Source organism: Corvus cornix, chromosome 1 (assembly GCF_000738735.6).
Source record: "Corvus cornix cornix isolate S_Up_H32 chromosome 1, ASM73873v5, whole genome shotgun sequence".
Classification (NCBI taxonomy): domain Eukaryota; kingdom Metazoa; phylum Chordata; class Aves; order Passeriformes; family Corvidae; genus Corvus; species Corvus cornix.
In genome coordinates, this window is record NC_046332.1 from 113,603,553 (window position 1) to 113,615,721 (window position 12,169).

Below are 12,169 nucleotides of genomic sequence, written 5' to 3' on the forward strand. Positions count from 1 at the left end.
GGGCAATTCATGCTTTAAGCATCGCTGCTCGTGTTATTTCTGAGTGGGTACTTGTAAAAGTTAGGGCAGTTTTCTTTGAACTGTGGTGAGCAAGGCAGGTAATTTTGTTGCTGTGGAGGTCAGGAGGGATGGCACAAGGACAGTGATGTTTTTTAGGCTTGGCCTTAAGTCCAACACACAAACACCATGAAACAGCCTTAAAGCTGCATGAAAAGCCACCCAGGCAAGTGAGTATTTGCCAATGCACAGGACACCAACACTGAACCCTCCTCCTGGCACTGACACTGTTCTTGGGGCCTCCCACAGGTCAGGATTTCTGCCCAGGAGTTTCCCTGCCAGTGCAGTAGGAAGCAGCAGTCCAGCAGAAACAGTAAAGCATATTGTTCTTGGCCAATGTGCATCTTCAGGAGAAACACAAGAAATTAAAATACTGTCTCCTAAACCAGCTGAAGGATTTCCTGGTGACAGAAATGCACAGAGGGCTGCAGAACATTGCACAGGTGCTGAGGCAGAATGAGGGAGAAAGGTGTTTGGTAAAATGGGAAATGGACAGGGCTGACTGGCAGGATAAAACAGAGCTTCTCTTCAGCTGGGGAGAAGGGAGGAAGGAAGCCACACATTCCAGAGTGCCAAGTAAAGGCAAACAGGGAATGATCCTTTCCCACCTCTTGCCATGAAACAGCACAGGGGAACATCTGCTACCACTTGCAGGTAGCAAGGACAAGATGAACAGAAGATCAGTCTGTGGAAGAAAAATCCACCCAAACTGCATGGAAATACAAAGGTAACTCATTCCACTGGTTCAGGAAGTCCTTCAGTTGTGTAGGGCTTCTCAGAGAAGCACTCCCTGATACTTGCTCTGTTTGGGTTGGAAGGAACCTTAAACAGCATCTGGTCCCAACCCCCAGGTGATGTTTTTACGGATTTTTACTGGATATTTCTGTAACCCACCTGTAGTGGGAGTTCTGAAACCACCACAATCATAAATGGGAAATTCTGTGTCCTTGCTGGCTGCCAGAACCAAGGAGCGGGCAGTGAAACTGTATCACTACCAACACACCTTCCACCTCCCTCGGAGTGAGAACAGAGACAAAGGCAAATGTCTGAAAATAATAACACTTTATTTGATTTTTTTTTTTGTGTGTGTTACATTATCATAAATGTTCTCTAGTCTCAGAAAACAAAGCCCTAAGCTTGGAAAATAATGCACATACAAATCTTTTCTTACAGGTATTAAGTATACAGAAATATACAAAGATTTCTCTATTACTGTAATATATCATCAGAATGCCCCACATCCCACATTTTTACTCAGGTCCACTGTACCAGGAAGCATAAACTACAAAGGTAACAAGCAACCTGAAAAAGACATGGTTTGTATAATATAATTACATTATATGTATATATATCTACAACAGTGCAAATATATCACAGCGTGCAGGCAGCGAGGGTCTCTAGAGAAGCAGAATAGAACTGATTCCTAGTAATGCAAATGCATTACAGAAACAACAATGACAGATTAGATACACAGAATATGCACATTTGAGCACGCTGATTTAAAATCATACCTTGCATTGACTCTTGCTTTGAAAAACAAAAGAACCGAATGTTAAGTAATTCAGAAACAGGTTCAAGGGCAGTATCTCACAATAAGGTCAGCTGACTCAGGTAAGGTATTTGATAAATCCATACTGACACAGGTAAAGGCTTGGCTCCACTGCAGGGCTTGCTATCTTCTTTTTAAAAGATGTATCAGTGTAATCTTCTCAAATTTAATTTTCTTTCGACATAATTTAAAAGAATTTTCTCAATTAAAAAAAAAAAAAAAATTGCTCAGCAACTCATTCACATTTGTAAAGGTTGGTATAATGATCACTGAGGCCAGGAAAGCTGGTTTCTGGAAGTAACAGAAAGGAATTTGTATAATGATTACCCTAAATGGGCCACTAAAATAAACTACCATGGGGTCAGAAAAAAAGACATCACAGATGCCACTGAAGTAGAAAACCTCTTCAACCTTTAAAAGCAGAAGCTTCCATGTTGCCTTGCAATCTGCTTAAAAAGACATTTTTGAGTTTTTTTTCTTCTTGAAAGATTAAAGCACACCCAGAGATCCAGCACTTTGGGCTTTTGGTAGCTCAAAGGAGTCTCAAAGTCATCCCTCCAACTTTAACCATCCTGCACTGCTCCCAAGCAGTTCATTTTCACACCTCACGGGGACAGCAGTCACAAATACCCAGAAAAAAGGGACACAAGCATGGGCTGAGCTGCATGGAAGCCCCCAGAAAAAAAAAATGGATCAGCAAAAGCTGGATGTGTCTTGGAGGCATAACCCGTGCAGAGAATGCAGGCTGGGCTGTGAACGTGTTTTGTGCCAAAGGAGACACACCTTGAGTGGTCACCCTCTGTTTTACTGTGCTGGCAACAGGTCTTAACAGAAATCTAAATCTCTTAAAAGAAGGTTCTACAGCTGACAACTGCATAAAGTTATCATTCATTGAAAGATTTCAAAATAACAAAAAGACTGAAGCTGGATTTGTGCTCTGTGGTACAATTACTCCTTCAGAAACTCCACGTGAAATAAGTACAGAAACAGAAATAAAGCATTAAACAGAATTAAAATGAAACTTGCTATGCATGCAGGCTCAGCCTGAAACTTTTAGACGTGTAATATGAAGAGTGATATGTGGGTTTATAGAAGTCACTCAGTGGGATACACCACAACCACCTCTTGGTGTATTATGGAAACAGGTATTCAAGAGGAGGGCAGTAGGAGTTGATCCCTAAAAATGCTACTGCCCCTGCTCATTAATGGCAGAGCTCCTGATTAACTCCAGTGGCACTCAGCACTTAATTTATGCACTCACCAGTGCTGTGTGGCACTGCAGTGATCAGCCTGCCACAAGCTGTCATAGAGGACATGACAAGGTGTCATTTTCTGCCTGCTTCTAGTTCCCAACAGCTTTTCACATGATCATGCTTTATAAATGGATCTCCACACACAAATTCCTGAGCAATTGCACCCTATGGGGCTGTTCTGGTAGGAAATAAAGGATGGTATCCAATGAAGGATGGATACTCTCCTTAGCACTGTATTTACAGAGCTATTTTTTATTGTCTCTTATAGCACTAGCCAGATTAGGTTCTAGTTGGGCTTTGGACCTTCTAATTTCTCCTTACATAACCTCACAACATCCTTGTAGTCCTGCTGGGTTGCCTGCCCCTTCTTCCAAAGGTCATACACCCTGTTTTGTTCCCTGAGTTCCAGCCAAAGCTCTCTGCTTAACCAGGTTGGTCCTTCTTCCCCCCGTGGCTCATCCTTTGGCACATGGGGATGGATGGGCTGCTCCTGCTGTGCCTTTAGGATTTCCTTCTCAAGGAACCCCAGCCTTCCTGGACTTTTCAGCCCTTCAGGGCTGCCTCCCAAGGGACTCTGCCAACCCAGCTCCCAAACACAGTCTGCCCTCTGGAAGTCCAAGGCAGCAGTTCTGCTGCCACCCCTCCATCTGCCTGAGAACCAAAAACTCCACCATTTCATGACCACTGTGCCCAAGAGGAGCTCCAACTATCACATCACCCACCAGCCCTCTGTCCCCAACAGGTCCAGTGGGCACCACCCCTGGTTGGTTCCCTCACCAGCTGTGTCAGGAATTACCTCCCACACACCCAAGGAACCTCTTGGACTGTTTCCTCACTGCTGTGTTGTATCTCCAGCAGACATTTGGCAAGTTAAACTCTCCCACAGGAACAAGGGGGATGGATCACAAGACTTCCCATGGAATATTTCATCTGCCTCTTCATCCTGGTTGGGTGGTCTGTAACAGACTCCCACCAGGATAGCTGCTTTGCTGGCCTTCCCCCTGATTCTTAGAACCCAAAAATCCACCCAGCATTGTGTAATTAGGACAGGTAAGATCCTCTGTGAGGATCACTGGGGTGGCACAGGTCAGTATGTACCACATGTCCTTGCAGGAACAAGGGTTTAATAAAACATTCCTTTCTGCTGAGAACACAGACTTTGACACAAAAGTGTGGATGGAACTGTCAATCACCTGAGACATCCAGTACTTGGACTCAAGTTCATTATCTCCCACTTACATAACCAGCTCTCCCTGTTACATGTGCACATATTCCTCTCTTTTAATGAAAATAGGGACTTTGTGCTCTAAATGCTAAGAGCTGAAGAGCATCTCAGCACCAGTCAGTCTTCTATTACTCCCTTTGGCCTGTAACAATGGAATCTTCTCAATTTCCTGTGAGTAGAATCTGCTTTCCAAATCTTTTATTTAATTGTAAATAATGATGCTTCAAGTTATTTTTAACAACCTTCAGGGTTTTTCAGATTATAGCAAGTTTCCACGAAGAAAAACAACAAAAGAAGGGTGAAGGACCTACAGTCTTAACTAATGCACACAGTAACCAAAGCAAAGTGTCAAAACAAGTCAAAATATAACAAGGAGGCCAACAGGACACTAAAGTCTTCCTACAATCCCAACAAAAATCATACATTCAGTTTTAAAGTGACCTTTAGAAACCTCTAGCCTCTTACACAACTTTTAGCCAGACTGTGAGTGGTTCAAATGGTAACAGTGGCATTGATTTCAAACAGGTTATGGCTCTTCATATATGGCTATAAAATTGAGGATTTGAAAATTGGGGATTTGAAGTCTTCAGAATCTTGCTGGCCTTGTTATTCCTTCAAGTGAAGCCTCCAGAGCTTCACAAAGTGCTGCTCAACACAACAGCACATGAATGCTCAGCCCATTAACCTGGGAATGTGATTTATACCAGCCTGTTAGAATTTATCATAAAGAGAAAAAAAGCCAACCTGAGACTACATTAAAAATCTTTGCAGTACATGAAAACATAACTGGGATGGATTTTAAATGCTTCTGTCCCAGAGCAGTGACAAAAGAGAGATCATTAGTTAATTTGTGAGCTAGGGAGGGAAAATATTATTATCTCATCTATGTGTATCACTGAGTTTCCAGAGAATTACTTCTTTACTGGGATACTACAGTCTGGAAGCATTCCTTAGAATAGTAACTTCCAGCTAAATGCTGCCAGCAGAAGGCTGGAAAAAGCATATCTTAAAAAAAGAGTGACAAAAATTATCCCAGAGCAGGAATTTTCTCAGGAACACCCGTAGAGGACCAGATTTTTGGCTTCTATAACACAACACAAAGTTACAGTACAGGAGGACATGCTGCAGGCTGAAAACATAAAATGAGAAAGTCTAAAAACAGAGGAGCAGGCACAGATAACAAGACAGTATCCAAGGAACTCACACTGCAAAACTGGTCTAGATGGGAGAGAACAGCATCCTGTAAGTTACCAGTGTTGAAGTGCCAGCAAAGTCACCTCATCTGGAACTCTGCAAGGGATTGTCAGGGTGGTATTTGGTAAATGGTGTTGGTAAACACAAAACATGAACCCTGAAGGTATTCAATGCCAGGGATGTCACACTCTTCGACCTCAGCTTGGAGCAGATGTCTGCAACCCAAGAGTAATTTGGCAAGTGTAGTCCTTTGTCTGCTTGCAAAACGTGTTTGAACTGCCTGTAATATTCACAAATACTTTGAGAGTCATGAAATAATCAAGGCACGTTGTGCCAAAGGGATTTCAGCTTGTGCCTTATTTAAAAACTGTTCATAGCCGCAAGTATTATTTAGAATAGCTCAAATTCTTAATTTCTCAAATCTGACAGCCATATGGGTTTGTACCTGCTCGTGATTATGCCTGGAAAAGTTGCAGAGATGTACAAAAGCTTTTTGAGAAAAAACAGCAACAAAAATTATGCAAAGAGGCTATCCAAGGAATTTGTTTTTTCTTCTCCAGTAAAGATTGATTTTTTACTTTCACAGGTCAACCTTATTTTCAGGGAAAGTTCAGCTAGCTTTCCTAAAATATGTGACTTGATTTAAAGCCTTCCAGACCACAGGCTTAGTTCAAATGTCCTGAGTTTAACAGATACACACAGTCTATGTCTGTATTGGTAAATCAAACAGAGCCTGGGCACGGGCCAGGAAAACTGGGAAAGAATTGTCTTCCCTGCTAAATGGCAGACCTTCATCCCAGCACAGCCAGAGCTTTTCCAGACAGTGTTTGGGCTGTTTAGAAGTCAGTACAGGGGCCATTCCTAATAGCCCCAGGTGTCTGAGGACTAACAGAGCTGGCCCTGGCACTATTTATTTCACTAGGAAATAAATGAGTCTCAGAAGTTTGTGAATTTTTGACTGCTGGGGGCCAGCAGATGCACCAGGTCTCTCTTATCTGCTCTGCTGCCATGAGCTGTTGGGCTCCTCAAGGGTCTGCTGACATTGAGCTGCTTCCAACCTACAAGACTTCAGCATCCTGATGGGAATAATGCATTTACAGAACCTGCAGGCCTCACTCAGGGGGTCTGGGATACCAAGATAAATTCACAGCCATGGCAGAAGGTTGTGCAGTTTGCACCAAAGCTCGCCAAGGCGTCCAGCGTGAGTATGGTGGATTCATTTTGGGTTGAAAATCCAAACCCATGAAAATCAGTGACAAAATTCACATCAACTTGGAACCCAAATTCCCCCTGCCAAATTTACAAAGTAACTCAAAGTAACAGTTTCACTGATGTTCAGATCAATTGATTCCTATGTTGTGCATGTAGACTTAGGGATGAGAACAAAACTGCCTGGCATAATTAGACCTGCAGCCTTACAAGGTCATTTGTGTATTTGGAGGGGAGTCCTACACAGAGTGTGTTGCAGATAGAATGAACACCTCTGGATGAGGCAGTCACAGGTGTTTTAACACAGTAGCCCAAGCTTTGATCTGTGGACAGCTCTTGCACTCCTTTAACAACCACTTTAGGGATAGATCCTGCTTTCACAATTTAATTAAAAATGAGCCTTGGAGTGCCTTGATTTTTTTCATTCGCAGGAGGTAGATCAAACAGATAATGAGCAGAGTTAGTACCTCAAAATATTACAAATACTAAGGATTTAAAGACACTGCAAAAGAATATTTTTTTCAACCATTCAGTGACAGCTTGACCATGTCTAACTGCATGTGCTATCCAGTGCTGCTTCCAAATAGGATCAGAGGTTTAGTGCAGATTCAGAATCTGCCTTTTCCTCCTATCATTACAGTTTTCAGATATGAGACCAGCTCGACAAGTAAAGCACCAGAATTCTAAATTCAGACAGAAACAAAAATAATTACTTGAATCACTTCAGGTTTCTTTTTAAAAAGTATCCATATTAAAAAGATGTCTTTACCTTGTTAATACATTTACAGGCTTTTAGCCAGAAGGGGTAATTCTGTGGAAAAGAATTGCAAAATAATACATAGAAAACTGCAAAGATGAAATTCTGAATTTAAAAATATGAGAGAATCCTATTTTCTTTGCATTCCTCATTTTGCATCTCATTACCTTGTCAACTAGAGATGACATTACACTGTTCTGGCTACCAGAACTGATCCTGGTGACCTTATCCCAAAATTGGTTTTCAAAAGGAAAGCTCCTGCAGCCAGGTTTCTTGTTACAGCTACACTGCCTCAGTATTGATATTCTGTGGTGCAAAATTCCCTTCTAGTTCTTCTTCCTAGTTAAAGCTAGAAAGTGTAATGAAAACATGACCCAACCCAACTGGACTGATTGGCTTAACACTGTATGTCCACTATCCCATTGTGGCTCTCCATGGGCTCGGTCAGGACAGCATCGGGCTGGGCACTGGGGACCAGCCTGCCACAGTGAGACAATGTCAAGTGCCCTCTATTGCATGTCTAAAGTTCTCCTACTGCATTGGTTTAGCTGCTCTTCCTTTACCTCTCCGCTCGGATTTTGTATCTGAGGACAAAATAGGCAATCAGGCGCAGAGAGAAGAAGAAAATCCCAAGAACAATGAAGTCCAGGTAAAGTTTGGCATTTTCTACATCCAGTTCTCTCAGGATGGCCTCTGATTTTTGAAAATGGCAGGTGTCGTCTTTGTCACAATGCAGATCTTCTCGATCCAGTCCATAGATGGAGAGGATGACCCCTTCGAACCCATACCTGGGAAGAAGAAGGAGGGATTACAAGGAAAATCCTGATGATCTGGTCAGAAGTGCAATACAATCCCTGTGAGAGCTCAGCTGAAACTCTGAGGGGTTCAATATTGTTCTGACACATCTGTCTCGGGGCACAGTTCTGTCCCTGTTACAATCAGGCTCATCACATGTCACGGGCATTTTGCGTAAGAGGGAACAAGGGCAGGAGTTCTGCCTTTGACTGCTTCCAGTTAGTGCACAGAAAAACATTAAATCAGAAAGCAGCATCATTTCAGCTCATATGCAGGAATTCCCCATTTAAAAGTGACAACATAATTTTGCTTTTTTTTTTTTTTTTTTAATAAGCAGCAGGGATGCAATTATGGCTTGAAGTCAGAAATATATTAAAACCAGCATCAACCTAGAACATCCCTTCTCCTTCCCTCTGTGTACTAATGGTTTCACTGACAATGCTCCCAGGCATTTGATTTTGCAAGCAGATAAACATCATGGGTCCCATGCACATGGGATATCCCATGCATAGGACAGCTTTCTCTGGCTTCAGGAGACCCCACACGGGCCTGCCAATGGTTTAAGGCCTCACCTTGAATTCCAGGTATTAATTCAGAGGGTGCAGTCTCGTTATCTTTGATAGGAATCTGTGTAAGACCTCACTTGGAAGCAAAGAGGATTTTTTTTGCCTGGGGTTTCTCAGTAACAGTGCAGCTTGGGCAGGGTAGGGAAATGGGGAACGGGAAAATTCACCTCTCCTAATTTCAGCTATAAACATTTCAGTGTCTAGTCTAAACTATCCCTCCAGAGATTTCCTGATGGGAGTTGTCCCATCTTAAGACAGCTGTGTCAGACACAGACAGCATATAAGGTGCCTATGGATCTTAAAGCAGCAGTTTAAATTAGAGGTGACACAAATCCCGTGCCTCTTGTGGCAGTGCGCCTGGAAAACTTAAAAACAGGCCTTTATCCAACAAACCTATCTAGCATACAGCAGTGAATTACACTACTTTTTCTTCCAAAATGAGGTGCTGGCATCAATTTCTCAGCTGGGGATGTCACTGTTATTTCAGAAATCCCTATTTATATTGCAAAATCCAGGAGGATTTTCATGCTGTGCAATCCCACTGAATTCAAAGGGACTGGCATGGTCTTGTGGCCTGTAACCTGTTCCTGTTTATTTCACAACACATAACAACTTAAAATGCAGTGAGATAATGTGGTTTACATCACACATATGTTTATATTACTAAAGAACATGCTGTGAACAGTCTCTTTGGCACCCAAAATAACCAAGCAAGCAAAGGCAAACAAACAGCATTTCCAGATGGGAAGCTGAAGGCTTTCACAGCAGTACCTGACATAGGAAATGTAGGACATCCACTGGAGGTATGTTGGGATGGTATCAAAGCTGACAAAAAACCCAGAGAACAGAAGGACTGGGATGGCAGTAACTGGGCCCACAAATGTTGCCACCTGTGAAGACAAGGAATAGACAGTCTCTTGTCAGAAAGACAGAGAAAAAATAAAAACTGACTTACTTTTCTGTTATTCTTCAGAGTAATTCTACTCCCGAAAGTTATCACATTTTGAAATACTAGAAAATTGCTGGCTTTTTTTTTTTTTTTTTTTTTTTTTTGGTGAGATTTCTTGTGAGGGGAAGAGCAGAAGCACAGGGATCACGCAGTAAGGTTATGCTGGTCTCCACAGGGTGGCACAGAGAGGGAATCAAGTGTTCTACTGCAGAAATCTTGACAGCATCAATGCATACTGAGGTCAGAATCATCAGTTACCACCAGCACCACAGAGCAGTTCTGCTGTGCAATGGTCACCTCAGCACATCTCCTGCCAGGAATTACCTGACCAGCTTCCAGTCATGCCAACAGCTGCCTCTCTCCCTCCATTTCTAGAAGTCTGGTTTTTGGACAAGCCTTTTCCTACCTTTCCTTCTACAGCTTTATTAAACCAAAAAAAACCTTCTCCTGAGCTACTGTGGAAAATTTCCAGTTTGTAGGGACACAGAAACGCATCAGTCCTGCAGTCCACAGGACCTGCTCAGTCTGGGATGAACAGCAAGTGACAATCCACCCAAGCAAGGGCAGGCACAGCCCCTTCAGGTGAGGCAGGAACTTCAGAGCCTCACATCCAGGGCAGGTCTGTGCCCCTTACACTGATGTGAGTGGGGAGCATCAGGAGCTCTATCACAGCCAGGACAACTTTCTGCCTGTCACCTCTCAACAAACATCCTGGGGACACAGCAGCAGTGACAGGGAGCAGAGTTAGGAGACAGCAGAGCTCCTGTGAGACCACGAAACACCATCAGTACCTGGAGGGATGTGGAGGCTGCACCTATGAGCAGGCCCAGCGACTGAGCCACCAGGGATGTCATGGTCCCCAAGGCTGCGAAGAGGACGAAGCGGAGAGCGTCGGAGGGCTGGGAAGTCATCCAGTACACGATGCTGCAGTAAGCCACAGGGAACATGATCTGCAAGGACAGGCACTGGGGGTTATCCCTTACAGCTGAACATTGACTGTTACTCTGAGTAAGACAAAAACATGATGGGGGTCTAATTAATCCACAGCTCTCAGCCTTTCCATTACAGGACAGGTGTGATACCTGCCTTTCTGCTTGGGCATTTCAAAACAGATTCCACTCACAGCCCTTCACAGTTCCCCTTCTGCAAATAAGCAAAGCTTGTCATCTGTTTGTTAAAAGAATGTTGGGTCAGGTCTCTGCTTTTGTCAAGTCCTGCACTCTTCAGGGTGCTGCTGATTCAGCCCTGAAACTTCAGCAGACACATATGGACATTTTCCCCACTATTCCAATGGACAAAATACCAGTACTTATCTTCTGGGCAAGTGGGCTTGTCACTCATGAATTTAAGGATTCTCTTTTATTGAAGAGTAGAGCATTTACCTGAAAAGGAACATCAGCCATGGTTTTGGCGAGGTAATAGGCTTTGAGGCTGTACCAGTAGTTCAGATGCTCTCTGAGAAACACTCCCATCTCAAGGGGAACTGCAGAGAACACAGATTGTTCAGTCAGATTGGCAGGGTGCAGTGTTGCTTCACATAATAACAACACAGTTTGTCCATACCTAATCCTGCACTGCTGCAGTCCCAGGGTGGGACTGGAACTCTCAGGTCTTTGACAGAGCAGCAAAAGTTTCAGTGATTTGTAATGAAATATAAAAAGTCAGCCCCAAGAGCTGCTCACTGTTGAGACTATGGACTAGTCTACTCAGATGGTATGAACCTCCCTTGAAGAGGATTTTTCAATTAAAAGTGATGTGAAAACTTAAAGAAATTGGTTCTTCCTTTTGGTCCAACAGGGACTTTAAGGTAGCAGCACTCCCAAAGGAAGTACAAAACAGTCTATTCCACAGGCATTTGCTTCTGATACCACATGAATAAGCTGATTTTATGCAGGAGTCATGACTTGGAAGCTCCAGAGAAATTATTACATCCTCCTTAAGTCCAACCATGAGTTCAGGGCATGGTTCAGATGCTCTGGGATAAAGAGAAATTCCAGTCCAGGACTGTAACACTGAACTGTCTGTGCTGAAAAACCCTGGCAAAACGGGGGAGGGAGAAGTGCCTCTGGCCAAGCCTGTTTCTGCTTGCACAGCAGTGCTTCTGTGGGTGCAAGATTCATCCCCCCACCTCTCTTAGAAGTAGAATCACAAGTCAAATGTTATCTTATACAAACCAGAGACATCCCAACACCCTCCCACCTCCCTGCAATGCCCTCCCCTGTGCTGTGACACAGTGCCCCATACTCACAGGTGAGGACAGTCGGCATGAGCGCAGCAAACATGAGGAACAACATGGAAAAAAAGAGGAATCCCGAGTTGCTGAGCACTTTCTTGGCCTCATTGCCAATGCCCAGGTAGAGCAATCCAATGAGCAGCCCAATGCCAATGTGTGAGGTGATCCGCAAGTGTGTCAGGACCTGTGACAAGCAAAGAGCAGCATTTATCAGAAAGTCTGGGCTCAAAAACCATGACAGCGTGGCTGAAATCAGATGGAAAGACTGCAGGAAAGGAGCACTTATGCCCAGAAAATCTTATATAGAAATCATTGAATGGTTTGGGTTGGAAGGGACCTTAAAGATCATCTAGTTCCAACCCCCTGCCGTGAGAAATGTTAA

The 12,169-nt window shown here is 43.5% G+C and overlaps 1 protein-coding gene across 4 annotated transcripts in view; it reads right to left on the reverse strand.

Annotated features, from left to right (window-relative positions):
* Positions 1-1,100: 1,100 nt before the first annotated feature.
* Positions 1,101-12,169, reverse strand: part of ABCG1 (ATP binding cassette subfamily G member 1) — a 52,908-nt gene continuing 41,839 nt past the window's right edge. For all 4 annotated transcript variants that reach the window (XM_039553111.1, XM_039553098.1, XM_039553103.1 and 1 more), the window contains 5 exons: positions 11,803-11,971; positions 10,937-11,037; positions 10,346-10,504; positions 9,377-9,495; positions 1,101-8,032 (listed from right to left, as the gene is read on the reverse strand). In XM_039553111.1, coding sequence (XP_039409045.1) covers positions 7,804-8,032; positions 9,377-9,495; positions 10,346-10,504; positions 10,937-11,037; positions 11,803-11,971 — 777 coding nt within the window. In that variant the 3' untranslated portion in view covers positions 1,101-7,803. The remainder of the gene's footprint in view (positions 8,033-9,376; positions 9,496-10,345; positions 10,505-10,936; positions 11,038-11,802; positions 11,972-12,169) is intronic.